The sequence below is a fragment of the Phoca vitulina genome, unplaced genomic scaffold (assembly GCF_004348235.1).
Source record: "Phoca vitulina isolate PV1807 unplaced genomic scaffold, GSC_HSeal_1.0 scaffold88, whole genome shotgun sequence".
NCBI lineage: Eukaryota > Metazoa > Chordata > Mammalia > Carnivora > Phocidae > Phoca > Phoca vitulina.
In genome coordinates this window covers 41,315-64,847 of record NW_022589791.1, presented here as the reverse complement: position 1 = coordinate 64,847, position 23,533 = coordinate 41,315, and the positions used below count along the sequence as shown (strand labels likewise).

The window sequence follows — 23,533 nt, the reverse complement described above, 5'->3', positions numbered from 1 at the left end:
TAAAAAAAAAAAAAAAAAAAGAAGAAGAATTAGAGGAAACAATGGATTCATGTATTTCTATTTATGAGTGAGGAGGCTTCCTAAATATGACATAACACCCAAATTCATGGAAAAAAAAAAACTGGTCTGACCACAAAAATACTAAAACCTTGGTATGGCAAGAACATCTCTCCCCACACCATCCATACCCCATACACACACTCACTCATCCTAAACAAGATTTGAAGGCAAATGACAAACAGGAAAAAAATATTTGCAGCATATGACAGAGTTAGCATTACAAACACACACACACACAAGAACATTAACATTTGGGGCACCTGAGTGGCTCAGTCAGTTGAGCTTGACTCTTGATTTAAGCTCAGGTCATGATCTCAGGGTTCTGAGATTGAGCCTCTTATTTAAAAAATATTTATACGCCTATGATAAAGATGTCACCTCAGTAATACCTGCCAACCTTTTTATTATACAGGAACTAAAAAGTAAATTTAAGAAACCTCTTGCATAAAAGAAAGATCTCACGGAAACCACCAAGCCTTAGATCCTATTCTAACACGTATATCTCACAAAACAGTAGCAAGGGCAGAAAAAAGTGATAAATTCAACCCTGAAAAGCATATGGAAAATCAGGCTCCCACTTTTGTACAGGAAAGAGCCAGCATTCTTAAACTGTTCAATATATTTTATTATGGCCTAGTCCAACATTTTCCAAATTGTTTTCTGTTAGACATTACTATTCTTATTAATATCATAATTATATTTTGGGGAGGGGGCAAATAGGCTACCAATCATGTAAAGTATTGTATGTTAGAAAAAAATTAACAGAAAAACATGAGACACACTTACACAGTTACTTGTTATTTGAGATAAAATGTGTATTAGAAATAATATGCCATTCAGAGAATGCCAGGAAAATGAATCAGATCATACAATACATGAACACTTGCTGTTTCAATCTGTAACTGATGCCCAAACACTTACTATTTAATCACCATGTTGAAGTACATCTCAATGTGATGACTGCTAACCAGTTCTAATTATCACATGTAACAAAAACGTATTTATATATTTACTTATCATAGTATATGTGGGAATCAGATATATAAGAGCATATTTTTATAAATTATATATGTAATATAATATATTACAATCATTTAGGTATATAGAGAGAAGTAGGTAGGTAGGTAGGAGTGGGAGAGAAACGGGCAGACAGAGACAGACACTGAGCATCTTGGACCTTTTTGACAGTTACTGCTATTTTATTCAGTCAGCACTATCATGAAAAGGTCTTAGGAAAGCAACATGTATCAGAATGTTTGGGTTCACAGTCAAATGAAAGGACAGTAAGTAAAGACTAGGCACTGATATTAGAAAATAAGTCCAAAGTTGGCAAACTCAAATTTCATGAATATACTAACATACTAATATGAAAAATACTTTTTTTCCTGAGCATCACTTCATCCCCTTCTCCCCAACAACTGCCTTCAGTGTTAGCTGAGTATACACTGTCTTCTTAAAACTTTAAAGAAACTATTCAATAACAATAATCCTTTCTGGCAGATAAGATAATTTTTCTATACTTTATTCTGCTTTTAAGTATTCTTAAGGGATTATATATTTTAAAATTTTGAGTAAGTGAAACAAGTCTCTGCCTCATTACCCAATTACAAGACATAGCCATTTATTGTTTATCCATTAACCAACAAATTGTTCAGAAGTTATTTAATACAAATTGTTTACCTCTAGAACTCTACACACATCAACTTCTGCTTCTTTAAAAAATACAAGTTGAATATTTATATAAAATACATTTTTAAAACTCTTACCCAAATTGCAAGTTTAGCCTTATTTCCATCCACTGAAATTGTTTTCACCTTAAAGTCAACACCTTGAAAAAAATGAAAATGTTGATAAGCATCCCAGTAAAATAATACTTTTAAAATCAATTACCAAGAAAACAGAACACAGAAAAGCCACTTTATCAAATACCCAAATTCACACCCTAAATTCTTGGAGTTATGGATGTGAAAATTAAAAAAAAGTGTCACTAAAGTTCAGCAGCTTAGGATTTAGTTAGGATAAATGAAAACCAAATGCTTGCAGAATTCAAAACACTTACCTACCTGTACTTGCTTGAAAAAAATAAAAATTTTAATGGAAAAATAAACTTCAGTGTAAGGTGATTAATGATGCACATTAAAAGCCAAGTGCTGGAATTCACGGTGCTCATGTAGAGAAGACTATCTATGGCTGACTCTGGATCAGGGCAATTTTCTAAGGGGCTCCAAATGCATCTACACTCCATCATTAAGAGTTCTGTCCACAGCCAGCCAAACCCCTAACTCAGATTCTGACTGTAAGCAGCTTGGTAAAAACATTAAAGGGCCACTTACTCCTTGTCTTATGAATTCTTTGTTTTTATCCTAAAAAACAGTATTCATTCTATATAACTTTATCAATGATCCCTTGCTACTGCACAATTGCAAAAGAATTTACACACAAAAACATCTGTGCCCAATCCTCTAAGAATCTTCTTCATAAGTGAAAGGAGGAGTGCTTAAAGTGCTATGAAAATCTTCTGTAAGTACTAATTTATGTAAAGAGAAGAGCTCCATAAGAAGACATGTAAGGTTTTACTACAAAGCCCCCCTCCCCCTCCAAAAAAACCTCTCCCTTTCCAGGAACAGGAGTTGACACATGCCATCTGGCTTAAATGAACAGTAACTGCCCACATGTCTTTAAAGAGTATCAAAATTAATGTGCAGTCTACTCCACTGGCCAGAGGCAAAACATTAGCTCAAGAAGCCTGGAAAGAAACTTTCAAAAGCTCTTATTAGCTTGTCACAATTAATTCAGAACAGTCACAAGTAAGATGAACAGCACCCTCATATACTAAATGCTTACGAGAACACCTGTCACCAATATGGAAATACATGAGTAATTCTTGGATGATTTCTGGTGATCCACTACAAACACAAATTACATAATAAAAATGCACTTTAAAATATGCATTATACCAGGTCTTTCTGTATGCCAAAGATTAAAAAAAAAAAAAAAAGTTTGTGTTTTGGGCTAGAGTGATAAAGGAGCTGATAAAGCCATACCTAGAATCATGGGCAATTATGACAGTGCTAATAACATAGTCCAAGGAAAATTTAAGTTAAAGTTTCTTTGCAGCTAAACAAACAAAAATCTCCTATTAAATAATCTTGTATTCACCAGGTCTAGATAAATAAATATTATGCCACACCATTTATATAAAAAGTATGAAGGGCGCCTGGATGGCTCAGTCAGTTAAGCATCTGCCTTCAGTTCAGGTCATGATGCCAGGGTCCATGGATGGAGTCCCACATCGGGCTCCCTGCTCCGTGGGGAGCCTGCTTCTCCCTCTGCCTCTGCCTCTGCCTCTCTCTCTCTCTCATGAATAAAATAAAAATAAAATCTTTTTTAAAAAGTATGAAATTATTTACATTTTATTCATAATACTTTAAAAACAAAACAAAGCCTGAGAAAATTCAGATGAGGGAAATGGTTCTGACTTGGTGCAGGTACTAAATTAAGGCCACTGTAGACATTACATAGAGAAAACCTGTCATACACACTCTCCAGTTAAATTCTCAAAGTTTTTCAGAGCATAAAGAACTTTTTTTTTCCCTAATTACTCCAGACAACATGCTCAAGGGCAGACTGGCTTTTTGCTAGCTATCCAAGAAAAGAAACTCACTGTTCCCAAAATGTTTGTGTTTATCTCCCTCTCCCAATCTCCTTCTTCTCTTTTACAATTTCCTGTTTTTCATATATTTCTTGACAGTCTAATGACGGTCTCTGTCATATGTATCATTAAGTTACTCTTCTGAGATATTAGATCTGAAAGTGACAGAGCACATCCTCAGGTAACAATGCCCACTGGCATCCTACCATCAAAGTCAATACACACAGGCAGCCTGAAAGGGCACCCCATCTGGATCCAGACCCTGCAAGTCCCCCATTTCATCTTTCCTTGGTCCCTCTGGTGAATCTCCTATGCAGACACTGAGTTTTTTAGCTTTCATCTGCTCAAACTGCTTCTTCACCAAGTCTGGTTCTTCTGTTTTGCAAGTGGCTCTTAATTTGCTTTTAAAGGTGGCCACAGTAGGAATCTTTTTAATAAATCTGACTTTGCCAACTTCTTACTAGATTTGATTAAACTATCTTTTCAACCTCTTCATGTGGATGACAAGGAGCTCATAACAGTTTGAAGCTGAACATCTAGAAAAAAACACTCCTGTGTATCTCCTCTACTCTCCTACAACATTGAACACTTCTGTGACCAGATATTCTCTGACTCTCCAGGGACATCAGTGTCCTACAATTCAATTCAGTCTGATACAGTCAGATCCCACAGGGTAAGGGCTAACTAATAATAAGTCCTATAAGACTGCTGCACTCCCATTTCAGATGCCATCCCAAATCCAGGTTGTTACCTGTGCTTCCGACCACCTGGCTATTAATCAAAGGTTCCCACAATCTCCTCCCTTGACTGGATTAATTTGTGGCTCACAGAACTCAGGAAAAGTTGCTTACTAGAGTATCATCTTATTATAAAAGGATATAACCCAGGAACAGCCAGATGGAGGAGACAAATAAGGAAAAGTATGAGGAAGGGGCACAAAGCTCCCATGCCCTCTCTGAGTATGCCATCTTCCCAGAACTTCCATGTGTTTGCCAAAACAGAACTCTCAGAACCAGTAAATTTAGCATTTTTATGACGGTTTCATTATTTAGGCATGACTGATTAAATCACTGTCCTTCAGTGACTGAACAAAATCTCCCGTCCCTCTTCCCTCTCCCCTCTCCTGAGGTAGGAGAGGAAAGAGTAGGACTGAAAATCCCAACCCTCTATCACATGGTTGGTTCTCCAGGCAACCCGCCTCCACCCTTAGAGGCTTTCCAGAAGTCATAGTACTAACATAAATTCAGGTACGGTTGGAAGGGGCTAGTTATGAAAAACAAAAGACATCCTCACTGCTTTGATCAGTTAAGAAAATCAAAGGGTTTTAAAAACTCTCTGCCAGGAACCAAATATGTATTTCTTATAAATCACAATATCCACAGAAGAACTGTCATTTTGGCTTTTTCTTGTTGTTCATTTGGGCTTGCACTTTTAATACAATATTTAATTCAGTTTTTTAAATAAAGTTCTCTCAAGCGCATATGAAACATTCTCCAGGACAGACCATATGCTGTCTACAAAACAAGTATTAATAAATTTTAAAAGACTAAACTCATATGAAGTATTTTTTATCATAATCTAATGAAACTAGAAATCGGTAATAGAAAGAAAACTGGAGAATTCACAAACATGTGCAAATTAAATAATACCCTTTTAAACAACTAATAGACCAAAGAAGAAATCATAAGAAAAATTAGAGAATACTTTGAGACAAATGAAAACACAGTACACCAAAATTTGAGATGTAGCAAAAGCATCTGTGCTGAGCGAAATTTATAGCTATAAACACATTATAAGAGAAGAAATATCTCAAATCAATAACCTAATTTTACACCTTAAGGAACTAGAAAAGAAGAGCAAACTAAGGGCTATAAAAGGAAGGAAATAATGAAGATCAGAACCAAGATAAAGGACAAAAGGAATTGATACACAATAGAGAAAAATCCATGCCCAAGGCCTGGTTTATTTATTTATTTATTTATTTTAAAGATCAACAAAATAGACAAGCTTTTAACTAGACTAAGGAAAAAGAAAAGACCAATTACAAAACTCAGATATGAAAGTGGGGACATTACTACTAATTTTACAGACAAAAAAAGATAATAAGAATATTATGGACAATTATACACCAACAAGCTGGATAACCTAGATGAAACGAACAAATTCCTGAAAACACACAATTGACAAAATCGACTTATCAAGAAAAAGAAAATCTGGGGCCCCTGGGTGGCTCAGTCGGTTAAGCGTCTGCCTTCAGCTCAGGTCATGATCCCAGAGTTCCAGGACAGAGCCCCACATGGGGATCCCCGCTCAGCAGGGTGTCTGCTTCTCTCTCTACCCCCACCCTGCTTGTGCTCACTCTCACTCTCTCAAATAAATAAAATCAAAAAGAAAAAGAAAATCTGAAGAGACCGTAAGTAATCAAAATCATCCCAACAAAGAAAAGCCCAGGACCAGATAGCTTCATTGGTAAATTCCACCAAAATTTAAAGAGTTAACACCAACCCTCCTCACTTTTCAAAAAACGGAAGAGAAAGGAACACTTCCAAGCTCATTCTAGGAGGCTAGCACTATTCTGGTACCAGAGCCAGACAAAGATGCTACAATCCCAGAGGAATACTGATGCAAAAATCCCCAGCAAAATACTAGCAAACGTAATTCAGCATCCTCTTAAAAGGATTATACACCACGATAAAGTGAGTTTTACCTCCATAATACAAGATTGGTGGAATATGAGCAAATCAATCAAAATAATATATCCCATTAAAGAATGAATGGGGGGAAAAAACACATGATCATCTCAATTCATGCAGAAAAAGTATTTGACAAAACTCAGCATCCTTTTATGATAAAAAAACACTCAACAAACTAGGAACAGAAGAAAATTCGATGTTTCCTCAAAAAGCTAAAAATACAATTGCCATATCATGCAGCAATTCAACTCTTATGTATATACCCAAAAGAAGTGACAGCAGAAACTCAAACAGATACTTGGACAACAATGTTGATAGCAGTATTACAATAGAAGGCTGAAGCAACTTAAGTGCTCAGATGAACAGATAAACAAAATGTGGTTTATACATATCATGGAACATTATTCAGTCATAAAATGGAATGAAATTCTGAGATATGCTACAACATGTATGAACCTTGATCACATTAAGCTAAATGAAATAAGATACTCACAAAAGGGCAAATATACTGTATGATTCCACCTATGAGGTATCTAAAACAGGCAAATTCATAAAAACAGAAGATAGAATAAAGGTTACCACAGGCTGAGGGGAAAGTGGAGTGAAAGCTACTGCTTAATTGGTACAGAGTTCCTGTTTGAGGTGATGAAAAAGTTCTGAAAACAGATAGTGGTGATTGTTGCAAAACAATGCAAATGTACTTATTGCCACTGAACTGTAAACTTAAAAATGGTTAAAATGGTAAATTTTATGTTTATTTTACCACAATAAAAAATAAATAGATAACTGGAGAGTCCTGCATCTATTAAAGAAATTGAATCTATGGTTAAAAACCTTTCCATGAAAAAAATTCCAGGCCCAGAGTGAATTCTACTGAACATTTAAATAATAATCCATTCTAAACAAACTCCTCCAGGAACGTGAAGAAGAGTGAATACTTTCTTAGTCACTCTATGAGTTATACATTACCCTGATACCAAAACCAAAGACATTATAATTAAAAGCTATAGACTAATATCCTTCATGATTACATATGAAAACCCTAAACAAAATTTTATCATAACTAATACAAATATGTATAAGAGAACAACACATCACAACATTCATTGTTGCGGTTATCCTAAACAATGAAAAAATCAATGGGGACTTTATTAAACTAAAAAAGAAACTTCATATGATCATCAACAAATGCAGGAAATGCACTTAACAAAACCCAACATGCATTCCTGACAAAACCTCTCAGCAAATTAGAAACAGGAGGGAAATTTCTCAACCTGATAAAGGGCATCTATGAAAAACATACAGCTAACATCACACTTAATGGTAAAAAACTGAATATTTTTCCCCTTCATACCAGGAACAAAAGATGGATATATCAGCCCTCTTCACTTTTTTTAAGACTTTTTTTTTTTTTTAAGCCAGGGCAATAAGACAAGAAATAAAAAGAACCCAGATTGGAAAGAAAAAATGTAGAAATTCAATGGAATCTATAGGATTTAAAAAAAAAAAAGCTCCCGGAACTAATTAGCAAGTTTAGCAAGGTTGGAGGATACAAACTAAACGTTTAAAAAATCTATTATATTTCTATATATCAGCAATGAACAAAGGATTCTTCTACTTAAGTAACATTTTTTAATAAAAATCCATTAAATATTTAGGGCTAAATCTGACAAAAGATGTAAAAGACATGTAACCACTCTGAAAGAAATTTTGAAAGACCAAAATAAATGGAGACACATAATTTGTTCTGTGATTGTTAAGACTCAATATTGTTAAAAGGTCAGTTCTCCCCAAATTGATCTATATAGAGTCAATGCAACCCCTATAAAAATCCTAGCAGGCTTTTATTTTTAAATCAACAAATGGATTCTAAAATTCATTGGGAAACACAAAAACATTAGAGCCAAAATAATTTTGAAAAAGGTAACAAAATTGGTAGACTAACAATATATGACTTCCAGGCCTACTATAAAGCTATAGAAATCAAGACAGTGAAGCATTCTGACATAGACAAATAGATTAATGGGCTAGAATAGAGTCCAGAAATAGACTCACCATATATAAACAACTAAGTTTTCACAAAGGTGCAAAAGCTATGCAGTACAGAAAGGACAGTCTTTTCAACAAATAGTTTTAGAATATATAAGAAAAAAAAGGGAAAAGAACAGAACTTCAATTCATATGCTTTATACTGTATCCAAAAATTAATTCAAAATGAATCAGACCTAATATAACACATGAAACCATACAACTTCTAGAGAAAAACATAAAGAAAAATCATTGCAACCCTCTGTTAAGCAAAAGATATAACACTGAAACCATCATTAATAAGAAAAAATTGATAAACTGGATTTCATCAAAATAAAAAACTTCTGCTTTTAGAAATAAGCTGTTAAGAGAATGACAAGAGGAGCCACAGTCTAAGAAAATACCAGCAAAGTATATATCATGTAATAAGGGGTTCATATGCAGAATATATAAAGAACTCTCAAAATTCAACAATAAGAAAAAACAAAAAATGAACAAAAGATTTATACACTTCACACACACACACTCAAAATACAGTCAACAGACAGCAAATAAGAACTTTAAAGACACTCAACATCACTGGTCATTAGACAATGCAAATTAAACCACAATGAGACTACCAACACATACATACCTATTAGAATGGTTAAAATTTTAAAGTCTGATCGTGCTAACAGGTGAGGATGTGGAAACAGGAACTTTTATATACTGTTAGTGGAAATGTAAAATGATACAATAACTTTATTAAAAAATGGATGGAATATTTTCCAAACTTAAACATGCATTTTCCATATGATTCAGCAATCCTATTACTGGGTATTTACTCTAAAGAAATAAAAATTAATATTCATATAAAATCCTGTACCTAAATGTTTATACAGGTCTATTCATAACCACCAAAAACTGGAAACAATCCAATGTCCTATAATAAGTGGATGGATAAATCAACTCTGAAACATCCACACAATGGAATATAACCCAGCAATAAAAAGAAAGAAACTACTGGCATGCAAGAGCTTGGATACAGCTCAAAGGCATTATGCTAAGTGAAAAAAAAGTCTGAAAAGTTTACATAATATATTCCATTTATAGGACATTCTCAAAAAGATAAAATTATAGTGATGAAGACTGACCAGTGGCTGCCAGAGGCTAGAGGCAGGGGAAAAGTATGACTAAAAAGACACTAGTTTTTTAGAATGATGGAACTGCTTAATATCCTTACTGTGGTAATGATTAAATGACTATATACATTTGTATAATACATGTTAAAATTCAAAAAACTGTATACCAAAACGAGGGCAACTTTACTGTAATTGGTAATTAAAAAAAAAAAAACCCACACTATCTACTCATATGCTAGGAATATAACAGACCAAAAATATTTTCTAAAAGAATAAATTACCAGAGAACATGTATTATAAAATTTCTGCTTCTTTCTGATTTACGATTTACTTTGCTACTAAGTCCAAGACTGATTTTGTAAAATTGTTCCATGGGCTTTTGAAGTAATGAGTTCTTCCCTCAAAAGATTTATTGATTGGGGCGCCTCGATGGCCCAGTCAGTTAAGCTACCAACTCTTGGTTTTGGCTCAGGTCATGATCTCAGAGTCATGGGATTTGAGCCTTGCGTTAGACTCTGCAACCCAGCACAGAGTCTACTTAAGACTCTCTCTCCCTCTCCCTCTGCCCCTCCCACCCCCCTACCCCACCCCCCCCCCGGGATCTCTCTCAATTAAATAAATAAATCTTACCAAAAAAAAAAAAAATTTGTTGATTGAGGGGCACCTGGCTGGCTCTGTCAGTAGAGCATGCAACTCCTGATCTTGGGATGGCAAGTTCAAGCCCCATGGTGGGTGTAGGGATTATTTAAAATCTTAAAAAAAAAAAAAAAATTGTTGATTGTGTTATTCTATTTCCCTATGGTCTCATTTGTGATTTTTGGATCTATTTAATTATGAAAGAGATATAACAAATCTCCTAATATAACTGTATTTTCATCAAATTCTCTTGTGTTTTGAACAGGTTTTGCTCTTATATATACCATCTATGTTTGGTGACTACTTGTTATGACTGTTAGAGCTACTTTGTTAATTAGTTGGGCCTTTCATTATTACATACTATCTTATTTCATTATATCCAGTGCGTTAATCTTAAATTCTACTTAAAATCACATTATATTACCACCTCTGCTTTTATATTGTTTGCATTTGCCTGGCCCATCCCTTTATTTTCAACCTTTCATTATTTGTTTTTAAGTACTCCTCAATTCCATCTGACAATATGAGTTATTAGAATTGGACCTATTCACATTTAATTAACTGATATATTTTAATTCTGTTACTTCCTTCTTATGTTTAACATTTTTGACATTCTGTTCAAATCTGTGTTTGATCCTTTTTATTTCTGTATTACTATGTTGTGATTGAAAGAATACCAAGTTAGAAGTTAGGAGGCAGGGTTTAGTCTCAGGTCTCTTCCTGAGGTCTAGCTAGGCAGGAGCTTAACCTCTTTAAGTCAGTCTCCCCCTTCTCATCAAGGAATATAAAAATTCCTGCTTTACCTGCTAGTTATTTTGGGGGGAGGGAGGGTGGAGAACATTGGGGTAAGGGGACATCAAGAGGGATACTATAAAAGCTTTAAGGATCCAATAGAGAAATAATTATGAGGACCTAGATCCCCAAATTTGAGTTTACAAACTTTAAAAGTATCAACAATAAAATGAGGTAAGTGCTCTGCTACCTCAGAGGATAGAGTAAATATGTTTTAAGAGTTGAGAAGGAGGGGAAGCTGGGGGTGAGAAAAGATGTACAAAACCTTATGAAGATTAAAGTCTCAGAGATGAAGAATAACCTGGGAAGCCAGGGCTTGTTGTGATGACTACTTAAAGGGAGACAAACAGTAAGATGGTTTTATGGCAGAAAGTAATAGCAAGATAAAAAATGTTTGGAGAGGAAAGAGGGGTGTGGAGAAAGGTCTTGTCAGAAGCGGGCTGAATTCCAAGACTCCCAACTTGGCTTCTGCTGATGGACACGGGGCTGGCAAAGCGTTGGATGGTCTTATTCCAAACTAATATCATTAATCAATCAATAAGAAATTAAATGACAACAAAACAGCTTGGAAATTAAGAAACACATTCCTAGATCAAAAATTTCAAATGTTCAAAGAAAGCTAAACTAAAAATTCAAACTATCCAGAGAGCAATGAAAAAGAAACACACCCTACCAAAACCTATGGGGCACAGTAAACTTGTTCTTAGAGGACATCTTTATTAAAGAGTAAGGACTAAAAAGAAGGGAACTTAATACTACTCTTAAAAAACTAACAAAATAAACTAAAAGAAAAGTAGGAAGGAGAGAAGGAAAAAATGAAGCAATTTCTCAAACAATTAAATAAATATATTCCTCAGGACGCCAGAGTGGCTCAGTGGGTTAAGTGTCCAACTCTTGATTTCAACTCAGGTCATTGATTCAGGGTTGTGAGATAAAGCCCTGTGTCAGGCTCTGCACTGAGCATGGAGCCTGCCTGAGATTCTCTCCCTCTCCCTCTGCTCCTCCCGCCACTTGCACGTGCACGCTCTCTCTCTCTCTCTGGAATAAATAAAATCTTAAAAAAAAAAGCAGAGAACTCATTTTAAATTTTAATTTAAATAAATTTTCTAATTTTTTATTTGAAAAAGTTTTACTCAAAGCACTCTTTACATTCAAAGGTCACCTAAAACAAGGTAAATTAAAAAATAAAAAACTTTAAAAAATAAAAAATAAAAACTTTAACATGAAGCAAATTTTGCCTATTTAATTAGATTATATAAAATTAGTGTAACTAATTTCTACAAGGATCTAATCTCCATGCTTAAATTTCAATCAGTTCTATCTATGCAGCTAATAAGTACCATCATAAGGCCTTGCCATAATCCAAACACCCCCTTGCAGCAAACAAACAAAAAACCTGGTCAGAATATTCTTAAAATTTTGTGTGTGTGTGTGTGCATTTATTTTTATGTCAGAAATATTAAATATTTGTTGTCTCATTCTAATTCTGAGATTCAAATATACATATGCTGAATCTCCTTTTCTGATTTCCACATCATTTTTTATTTATTTATTTTTTTAAGATTTTATTTATTTATTTGACAGAGAGAGACAGCGAGAGAGGGAACACAAGCAGGGGGAGTGGGAGAGGGAGAAGCAGGCTTCCCGCAGAGCAGGGAGCCTGATGCGGGGCTCGATCCCAGGACCCTGGGATCATGACCTGAGCCAAAGGCAGACGCTTAAGGACTGAGCCACCCAGGCGCCCCTCCACATCATTTTTTCTAATGTGTTTTAAACATTTTTATTCATTTTGGCAAATTTTACCCACTTTTTTCTTTTCTAGCTTCTATTGTCCTTTATTTTGTTTTCCACAGTCTCTACTGTCCCTTGTGATCCTTCTAATTTCGCCCTTATTTCAGTGACGGTTTTATTTTCTTACCCTTATTTTTCTTTCTGCTCAATTAGCTGACACTGCATTTTCTCATGCAGTCACACTATCTCTTCCTGACCTCTTTTATCACTGCTTTGTGCTCTCAGTGGTAAATATTTCCAAAAAGTGTTTTAAATTCATAGCAAAACAGCTGGGCATGATTTTCATCTACTTTACAGAAGTACTTTTTCTGTTGAGTATTCATTCATCTGTCCTTTGTTTTTCTGCTACTTTCTTCCTTTTTGATTCTTGAGTGGTAGGAAGTAGTGCTTAGCTGAAATCCTTTTGATAATTCATCTTTAAAGGAGGTGAGGTTTTTTTGGACAAGCTATCTGTAAGAGATTCATGCAGAAGGCTATAGTGGTTCCAGTTCTTGACCAGCAAAACTTTGTCTTGATTCAAGGTTTTATATGAGAATCATTTAGGTTTTTATTTTTTTTATTTTTTTTATTTTTTTTAAAGATTTTTATTTATTTATTTGAGAGAGAGAGAATGAGAGAGAGCACATGAGAGGGGTTAGGGTCAGAGAGAGAAGCAGACTCCCCGCCGAGCAGGGAGCCCGATGCGGGACTCGATCCAGGGACTCCAGGATCATGACCTAAGCCGAAGGCAGTCGCTTAACCAACTGAGCCACCCAGGCGCCCTCATTTAGGTTTTTTGTTTGTTTGTTTACTTTTCAACAGCCAATGGAGATAGGCAGCCTTGAGGTTTTCACAATGCAAAGACATCTCTTCCCCTACTGCTACAGAGAAAGACAAATGTAAAAATGGCTTGTTTGTGTGATTCTTTGTTTGGCTTCACCTCCCCAACTTCTTAGTATCAAACCCAGGTGCAGGGAAACTTCTGCCATTAGCTTAAAAAAACCCATTTTGCTTTCGCAAACAAGGGATTTAGGCTTTGCATCTCAGGGTGGGCCGCTCAGGTTCATGAAGCTTCCCTTGCTGGCTCCAAGCTCTGCAGCTATGGCATCCTCACTCTACTTCTTCCCACATACAGTCTGCTTAGACTCACTGCTCTTGGCAGCCATTCCACCTATTCTGTGGCCTGGGGTTTTTAGCTTTCTTCTAGTTTAGTGGAATATGGGGTTTGTGGTTTAGTTTTTCCCTCCCTTTGTTGTCATTCTGGCTAACTGCCAGAAAGCAAAAGAAGAAAACCCAACTTTATTGCACCATCCTCAGGTTCAAAATCCAACAATTACGTTAAAAGAACATTTTATACAAGATAGAAACCTGAGTGTCTCACTATATTACTGAAAAGATAAAAGTGTGCTTTCCTTACTATCCTACCGGTAAAATACTAATTTTCCACAAAACACTAATTATTACAAGGTCATTAGCAACTGAACTAATTGTTTTATTTTAAAAGTTCATGTGTATATTAGTTATAACCTAAGGCAGAAAATAATCTGATACCTAAATGTAAAAGATACGTTTCAAGACCCAGAGCCCATTTGGGGAACAAATTATGTACATCATCAGTATGCCACAATCTTAGTATTTATTTTTAAAGTGGACAAAGCCTTTTTAATAATGAAGACAATATATAATTTGTCATTGTCCAACTCTCCAGATTCCATTTGGGCTTGAAATGAAGACAAATAGCTTTATATTATATATTGATCATTCCCTTAGTAAAATTTTAACTCTAGACAAATTCATTTTCCTTCCAGTTACTACTCTTCTACCCCTTGCTATCCATTGCTAGGCACGTACTGAGTGAAATGAAGTTTTACTACTAATTTTTTAAAGAACAAATAATATATCAAAGCCAAATTAAAATGGATTTTAAATTACTAGTGTTTTAAATGACTCCTTTTCACACACATAAATGTAAATCTGTAAATGTTAATAGGCTACACAAATGTTAAGTAATGCCTGGTATAACTTATTAAACATTTAGAGGCACTATGAATTCATACTGAATTCCTTGCAGAATTCTAAATAAGAAATGTAGATGGAATTTGAAAAATCACTGTTTGACAACCACCAAAGTTAGAATGATAGGAGGACACTTTAAAGAAATTTGGCATATATCACCTTAAGTAACCAAAGTTCCATCACCAATAATGGTACAAATATATGGTACAAAATACACACCATGCTCTTGAGAAGCATTTTGTGGAATTCCTGCCAAAAATGCATAACCTGAATCTAACCACTAGGACACATTAGACAGATGCAACTGAAGGATATTCTATACTATAACTGACCTGGTATGTACTCTTCAAAAATGTCAAGGCCATGAAAGACAAAGAACTGCCCAGATTAAGACACTGAAGAGAAATGACAACTAAACTCAGTTGTGATCCTGGACTGCATCCTGGACCAGAAACAATTTTTTTTCTTTCACTAAATAAGACATTAGGGGGACAATTAATGAAATCTATCTGTATACAGTAGAATTGTATCCATGTTCATTCAGGAAATACATATTAAAGTATTTAGAGGTTAATCTTCTCTGCAATTTCACTATCAATTCAAAAAAAACAAGAACACTGTGTGTGTGTGTGTGTGTGTGTGTGTGTGTATAGAGAGAGCATGATAAAGCGTATGTGATAAATATTAACATTTGGGGACATACAAGAATTCTTGTACTATTTTTACAACTTTTCTCTAAGTATGAAATTATTTAACATTTGAAAAAAAGAAAAAAAAAACAAATCACACACACAATAAATGTGAAAACAAAGCCAGTTAAGAGAAACTCTTTATTTTCCCTAATAATAATGCTAGGATCATATTTACTACATTCTACTCAACAGATCATGAAATTTTAGAGCTGTAAGGAAAACAGATTATCTCTCACTAAAACTCCTCCATTTATAGGTGAAAACAGTGAAGTTAAAGGACTTCCTGAAGATCTAGACAACTGGTTCAAGGCAGAGTCAAGACTACTATCCTGCTCTGACTCAGCTCTTTCACAATGCAAGCTGTCTCTTGATAGCTCTGTATTGTCATCTACTCCCTAAACATGTGATACACACGCTAAATAGCTCAATCTTCTCATATATTCTAGTAAGCTAATGTGGCAAACCACTTTTAGGCAAACTAAATTTCATTTTAAAGAGGCATTTAGGCATTACTGCTCCTAATAATCTTTAATAACTAATATCAATAAACATGTGAGTTCAGAATATATGCAGGATACTGTAGCAAATGCTAAAAATGCAAAATTAACACACTCTACTATTAGGTGATACTGTTAGGTCCATGATGATAGACACCAAGTCTATATAATTCATCATTATAGCCCCACCCTTAGGAGAGTGCCTGACATACAATAAATATTCAGATAATTGTATGCTGCTAAATAAAAGACAATCCATAGTACAAGAAAGAAATGTAGGTACAGATAATCATAATATCCACAGTGTTAACCAAGTGCCATGAAAGAACAAGTAAGTTATTTTTGCTTGGTGAGATCTACAAAGGCTCCAGAAATTTAATGAAGCCAAAGTTAAGCCTTGAAAGAAAAAGAATTCAACAGACATGGAAACAATGGGGTGGTAGATGGAGGGTAGAAGGAACTAGATAAAACAGACTGAAGGCAAGAAAATACATGGCATTTCTATTGAATTTTTAAACACAGGCTTACCTATCGTTGCTGCAAGTTCTGGATCAAAAGTATCATCTGTGAACCTCAAGAGCAGGCTAAAAGAAATGTTAAAAAGACAGATTAGAAATTTGTCTTTTTTCCTAACCATTTGGCAAATGTTCAGGATTATTATATTTTGTCACAAAGTAGACACAGATAATGGGCGCCTGAGTGGCTCAGTCATGATCCCAGAGTCCTGGGATCGAGCCCCATCTCGGGCTCCCTGCTAGGCAGGGAGTCTGCTTCTCCCTCTGCCCCTCACCCTGTTCATGCTTGTTCTCTCGCTCTCTCTCTCAAATAAAATCTAAAAAAAAAAAGAGCCTACTTTAAAAAAAAAATTAGACACAGGTAAGAATAGCTGATGTAGGTCTGCTCCCACAAATATTGCCCCACTGCAGGTATATATAGAGGAATTAAATTATTGGAAAGGCAATAAAAGAACCCCAAGAGCAAAGCAGTTTACTTAATATATTCCCCATGCTCCCCTACACAATTCCCAAGTGTGAAAAGATTTGGGCTTGGTTTTGGTTTTGGTAACTGTAAAGGTACGTCCTTGTGAGAAAATAGTATCAGCAACATGTCATACTGTGACGTGGACAAAAAGGGGGGAAATAAGTCTCTTGGAATGCAACAAATTAATTTTTTGTTTAAATTTGATGTGTACTACACTCTGAATTCAAGTAAAACAGAAAGCTGTGAAAATCTATCATTTGGTAACAAGTAGTAAGTAGTAGGACTACTACCTAAGCAGGAAGAAAACATATAGTAAAAAGTGAAGGTAGATCACATGATAGCCAGAATAGGTATACTCTAGCAAATGCTAGGTAGGGTGTATGAAATCAAGTAGGCAATAGGGAGTTACTGAAAGCTTTTTTAAAAAAGAATGGCAAGAACTGCTCTACATTTTGAAAAGTTAATGCCAGCAAAAAAAAAATGCAAGAAAATTAACCGAAGACAACTGCCATGGTTATGGTGAGAGATAAGGAGGACTAAACCTAAGAAATAGTAAAGAAACTAGAAAGAGATGAAATAATAGCAAAAGATACCACATGAGTAGGAATTTAAGAAACAAGGCAGAGGATCATAGGGGAAGAGAGGAAAAAATGAAACAAGAAACCAGAGAGGGAGACAAACCATAAGAGACTCTTAATCATAGGAAACAAACTGAGTGAGGGTTGCTGACAGAAGTGGGGTAGGGGGATGGGGTGACTGGGTGATGGACACTGGGGAAGGTATGTGTTGTAATGAGCACTGGGTGTTATAGAAGACTGATGAATCACAGACCTGTACCCCTGAAACAAATAATACATTATATGTTAATTAACTGAATTTGAATTTTTTAAAAAAAGACACCATATGAATAATCTAAGATTTTATATCTCCCAGAACTATTTATTTAATATAAGGTGGAAGTGTCAATTATTAGAAGCTCTTCAAAAATATAATCTAAGCTTTTGTTAAAGCCCTAGATTTATAAAATTAATCAATCTTCCTTCACATTATCTCCTACAATAGGACAAGACTGTTCTATCGATCAACCTGTATGCATTAATAAAATCAAAGAAGGGCGCCTGGGTGGCTCAGTCGTTAAGCGGCTGCCTTCAGCTCAGGTCATGATCCCAGGGTCCTGGGATCGAGCCCCACATCGGGCTCCCTGCTTGCGGGAAGCCTGCTTCTCCCTCTCCCACTCCCCCTGCTTGTGTTCCCTCTCTCGCTGTGTCTCTCTCTGTCAAATAAATAAAATCTTTAAAAAATAAATAAATAAATAAAATCAAGGAAATAGCTATCAGATGTCTGAAATGCAAAAAAAATTTACAAATATTTCTGTAGGTTGTAATTACTGTTGCTAGAGATTTTTTTCCCCAGAGTATACTGCAACACATAACGGCCTTTGGTATTCAAAATCCGGCGTCATTAACTGTATTTGAAGGATTAACTCTCCCTTTCCTGGTTTTGCTTTCTTGTGTTTACCATGAAACCACCACCACAAAAGTGAAATAAACAGTAGATTTTCCACGTAACACTGTACCCTCTTGACTATAACTTTGCTTATTCCAACGTGAGTCAGGTGACAGCACTAACAAGAATCTTAAAAGACTGCACTTATAAAAAATTTTCTTCTCTCCCCAAGAGTAGGTTTTTAAATTAATAAAAGTAAAAATTTCACTAAAAATTTAGTTACTCATATTTTAAGAATGGAAAAGGTGTGTATCCATACTTGGTCACCACACTAAATATTATTACATAAAAGAAACTTGTAGAGTAGTAGTGGCAGTAGTAATAATAATAGCAGAATAATACAAATAATAACAATGGTATTGGCTATTATTTATTGAACATCAACAATGTGCCAGACACTTGAGCCAGCGGTTCTTCTTACATAATTGCTAATCCTTACGATAATCCTTGTCATTAAAGGTACTTTGTCAGGGGCGCCTGGGTGGCTCAGTCATTAAGCGTCTGCCTTCGGCTCAGGTCATGATCCCAGGGTCCTGGGATCGAGCCCCACATCGGGCTCTCTGCTCCGCGGGAAGCCTGCTTCTCCCTGTCCCATTCCCCCTGCTTGTGTTCCCTCTCTCGCTGTGTCTCTCTGTCAAATAAATAAATAAATTCTTTAAAAAAAAAAAGGTACTTTGTCAGGAAAGCCAGGGAACTGATACGGTACAAAGCAACAAATTTTAATACGGGCTCTGAATATAAGCAGATCTTAGCCAGGGGTACACCGTTAGCTGGAAATGTATTCTAAACTCTATGTTATGCTTTTTTCTAGGCAGAGAGACTTTTAGACTTTTAAAGACAGACTTTTTAAAGACTCCACAACCAGAAAATGATTAAGAACCAATGCTCTAAAGGATGTATATTTAAGGGTTCATATTTTCAAAGTCAAAGCAACAAAATACTCTCCATGCAGAGCTATAGATGGAAGGAGTAACTACCACCATATCATTTAGAGGAAAGCAAATTTATAATAAACAGTGTGATCATAAATAGTCTGCATTTCTTAATTTACAAATGAAATTGGCTAAAAAGGATGGGGACACAGAGACACAGGAGGGACAGCAATTTAGGTAACAGAAGATCTCTATAATCCCTCCCAGTTTCTGAAACACTTTGCTACTTCTTTACTTCACTATGGCTAGCCACAGAATCAAAGCATCTCATACACTTAACATTAGATGGGGTTTGAGGGATTTCTATTCCAACCTCATTTTTCAAATAAGAAATGAAGACCTAGAGTGTTCAAGTATCAGACACAAGGTCACAAAAGTGGCAGCACCAGTTTCATAATCCTGGTCTCCTGGCTGCTGCCACACATGCTCATCACACTCCAACAGTCTGAAATAAACTGGAAAAATAACCCACTAATTTGAATTACTTAAGATGTCCTTTGTCATGCAACAATACAAGTGGTATTTCACTTCCATTAACTCTAGATCTGTAAAGAAACAAACTTATTGGTCAGAACAACCCTTAAAGATTATATCCATGACAAATGTTTTTGTACTAACTCAGCTTAAAAAGAATAGGCTTCTATCTTAGTAGAGTCATTTATTCTCATCGTACCCAGAAAGAATAAGTGTTCAAGGTTGTTTTCCATAGCAAAGAACATGCACCAATAACGTATGTCTAGCTAGAAAAATAAGCCAACTTTCTCCCTAAACACAATCCTTTCTTGAAAGAGGTAGTTAAATGTGTTAAAATTTTGCTGTGAGCAGCTGAAAATTCACCATTAAGTACTGAGAAAAGTTTGGATCAAATTAAATCCAAACAAGTTTGTCTGAAGGGAGGGAACTAAGGAAACCAATAAATCCACCTAACTGATTTTACACTAGAGGAAGAACTTCAATTACATAAACACTCTAGTTAACCTTCCAGAAAATTTTAACACAGCTTAACTGGTCATCCATCCAACACCTTTAGGAAAATGTTGCCAACCAAACTTGTATTGGGTTGAACCACATGAAATGACATTCAACCATTCTTGACTTCAAAATCAGCAATTTCATATGCCTTAACCTAAGTGAGGGTCACATCTCAAGAAAAAAAGACCACAAGGCTATAGAAGTCCTATTGAGACAATGTTCAATATATTAACTTTTTAACCCTCAAATATAATAGTGATCATGAAAAGTACTTTATTCAGTCCTTTATTTTTTTTTAAGATTTTATTTATTTCTTTGAGAGAGAGAGAGCTCAAGCCAGGGGAGGGGCAGAGAAGCAGACCCCCCGCTGAGCAGGAAGCCCAACGCAGGGCCAAATCCAGGCCTCTGCAATCATGAAACTCCAGGATCATGGACTGAGCAGAAGGCAGATGCTTAACCAACTAAGCCATCCAGGCGCCCTATTCAGTCCTTTAAATAATGCATACATACACACACATCCACACTACCCATACTATTTTGCTAGCCCAGTGTTTCATTAATTTATTCCTTGTTATGTACAAATCCCTCACTCCAATATATACTGAGTACACTAAATGAGAAAAACTAGAAAATATATTGTCATACTTTAAAAATATATAAAATTGCAGAACGTATTACAGAATAAAATTTCAAATCCTTAAACATCTAAAAAAGTAAAACTTATCTCCAGATCACTTCATCAAGTTAATCAGCAGGCATAGCTAAAATATGAAATTACTTACAGCTCCTGGAATTGGAATATTGTTTAAAAATCAAGACAGCCTAGAATATAACCTAGTGATAATAATAATCAGATGGCAAGAATAACTTGACCTGGAGAACTTTGTTCTAAGGCTTGGATGAAATCACAACCCGCTTGCAACACCCACTGAGCGTCACTGTTCTTACCCGATACTCAACTCGAACCACTGTCAACTATTATTTTCCCTCAAAAAAAGTCAAGAAAGAAAACACAAAATACTAATGTGTTCTTTCACCTCTATATGATGTGGCAGAATGCGAAGGAACAATTACACTTTATTCTCAAAGAATAAAGTCCACAGCTTAAACACTAGCATCTCAGACTAAAGTGAATTACTCAAGTAGTCAGAAGACCAAAGAGTTCTTTCACAGCTGACTCAGAAGAGAACAGAGAAGCGGCAAAGGGGTGCACCAAAATAGGCCAGGAATGTGACCCAAGGCGTCACGAAACTTCCTGTGTGGAACACGACGTATTCAGAGAAAGCCTGACAGAAAAACCAGAGTGCTAAAGTTACAACTCAACTCGCGGGGTGACAGTGAGCCTGAACCCCAGGGGCCGAGTCCGGGCTTCGCTCTCGGCCAGACTCGGGCCCAAACCCGCCCGCCACGCCCTAGGCTCCTCGGCAGCAAACCCGCTCGCCGAGCGGCGGCCCTCAGAATTGTTTTTTATTTGGTACGACAGAACGGGAAACGTATCCAGACAAGGCGGGCCTGCCACGGACCCACAACAAGGCAGGGGGTGGGGGTGGGGGGAGGCAGGGGCTGCAAGGCCGCGCGGCCGAGAGGCCGGGGAGAACGAGCGGAGCCCGGCCCCAGCCCGGCCCGCACCAGCCGCCGCCTTTACCGTGCCCGACGCGGCCCAGCAGACAGCGGCCACGGAGGCAGAAAGAGCCCCGCCGCCCTCGTCACCGCCGGCAGAGCCGTCTCACCTGGACTTGCCTACGCCACTCTCGCCGATGATGAGGATCTTCAGGGTGGTCAGCACGTCCTCGTCCATCCTGACCCCGCTCCGCTCTGAGCCCAGCTGGCCACCCCAGTCCGGTTCTCAACCCTTCACCAGAGAGAGGTGCCCGCGCATGCGCAGCGCTGCGCGTCTGCCACCTTCCTTTCTCCCGGGGTGTTTAGGTTGCAGAAGCCTCGGTCGCCCCAGTTCCGCCTTGAGGAAACTCTGCGTCTGCGCAAACTCAGAGTCCCAGGCGTCTTTCCGGAGAGCTTATTCATCCCCTGCGCAAGCGCAGATGGGAAGAACCGCGTGTGATTTCACCCTCTTTTGTAGGCTGTTGCTCCTCCCCTGCCCTAACCTACCCCTCCTTCAGTGGTGTACTTGGGAAAGGGCTGAGTTGGCAGAGCATAAGGCTCTTTTATTTCAGCAGCTGCTCGTAACAGCTGCATTGCAATAGGAAAAGCTTGTGCTCGAAGACAGGTATCTTAAATTTAGGTCCCAACCCTACCTGATGAGGGATAGAAGCAGAAAAATGTTCTTTAGCCCAAAAGGCAGACCTGCAGCCTGCATAGTTTTAATAAGGTTCAAATATGTGCTGCTTGCTGTAGTCTCAGGACTGCCTGTATATCTCACTGATAGTTAATATTGAACCGAATAATAAACACCAGAGAAATCTTGTGAAAGTAGTTTTAGGAGTAGAAATAGGTAGAAAAGATTTATGATCTAATACTCTCTGCACATCTCTCCTCCCCCTTAAGCACTAAGCATATAACCACCAGCATCATACAACAAAAAGTACAGCCCTTTCTGCTCAGGGGTCCTGTCCCCGTGCTACCTAAATAAACTTATTAAGTTGCACCATACAACTCCTCAAGAATTCTCTCTTGACTGTTGTGCTCAGAGACCCCACACCATACCATATAACCGCTTTACATTACCTAGCCTTCTGAGCCTATTTCCTGACTCACAGTAAAAGGCAATAATACTTCTTAGAATAATACCGACTAAACTCAAGCGCTCTATAAAAGGTGCGATCGGGTATTATTAACTTCCTGGCTTAGCTTCTGTTAGGTTAAAGAGTTGTACCCTTCACACGCCAGTTCACTGTGAAAGAGAGATGTAAATGTCAGGTAGATCAGGTGCATGCAAACCTCTGTTGGTGCAACTTCAAACCGACTACTGCTCCTCGTAAGAACTGCTACACCATAACTGCAGGAATTTTATGTACATGCTTTGTCTTCTTCACTAAACTGCAAATATTAGTGAAGGTACCAAACCTCATATATAATGTTTAGCAAAGTGCCTGGTACATGGCAGACACTAAATGAATATTAGCTCTCAGATCTTATTTTCTTATACTTGCAGCTAATGCCAGATACAATAGATATCTGATTAAAGAATATATATTAATAAAATTTAGAATAAATTTTAAAAACTCATT

The 23,533-nt window shown here is 36.7% G+C and overlaps 1 protein-coding gene across 1 annotated transcript in view; it reads right to left on the bottom strand.

Annotated features, from left to right (window-relative positions):
* The window catches only part of RAB18 (RAB18, member RAS oncogene family), a 32,606-nt gene extending 10,254 nt beyond the window's left edge, over positions 1 to 22,352 (bottom strand). Inside the window, exons 1-3 of the mRNA XM_032395860.1 lie at positions 22,079 to 22,352; positions 16,486 to 16,541; positions 1,827 to 1,888 (exon numbers count right to left, since the gene is read on the bottom strand). Coding sequence (XP_032251751.1) covers positions 1,827 to 1,888; positions 16,486 to 16,541; positions 22,079 to 22,146 — 186 coding nt within the window. The 5' untranslated portion in view covers positions 22,147 to 22,352. The remainder of the gene's footprint in view (positions 1 to 1,826; positions 1,889 to 16,485; positions 16,542 to 22,078) is intronic.
* Between the last annotated feature and the right edge of the window lie 1,181 nt (positions 22,353 to 23,533).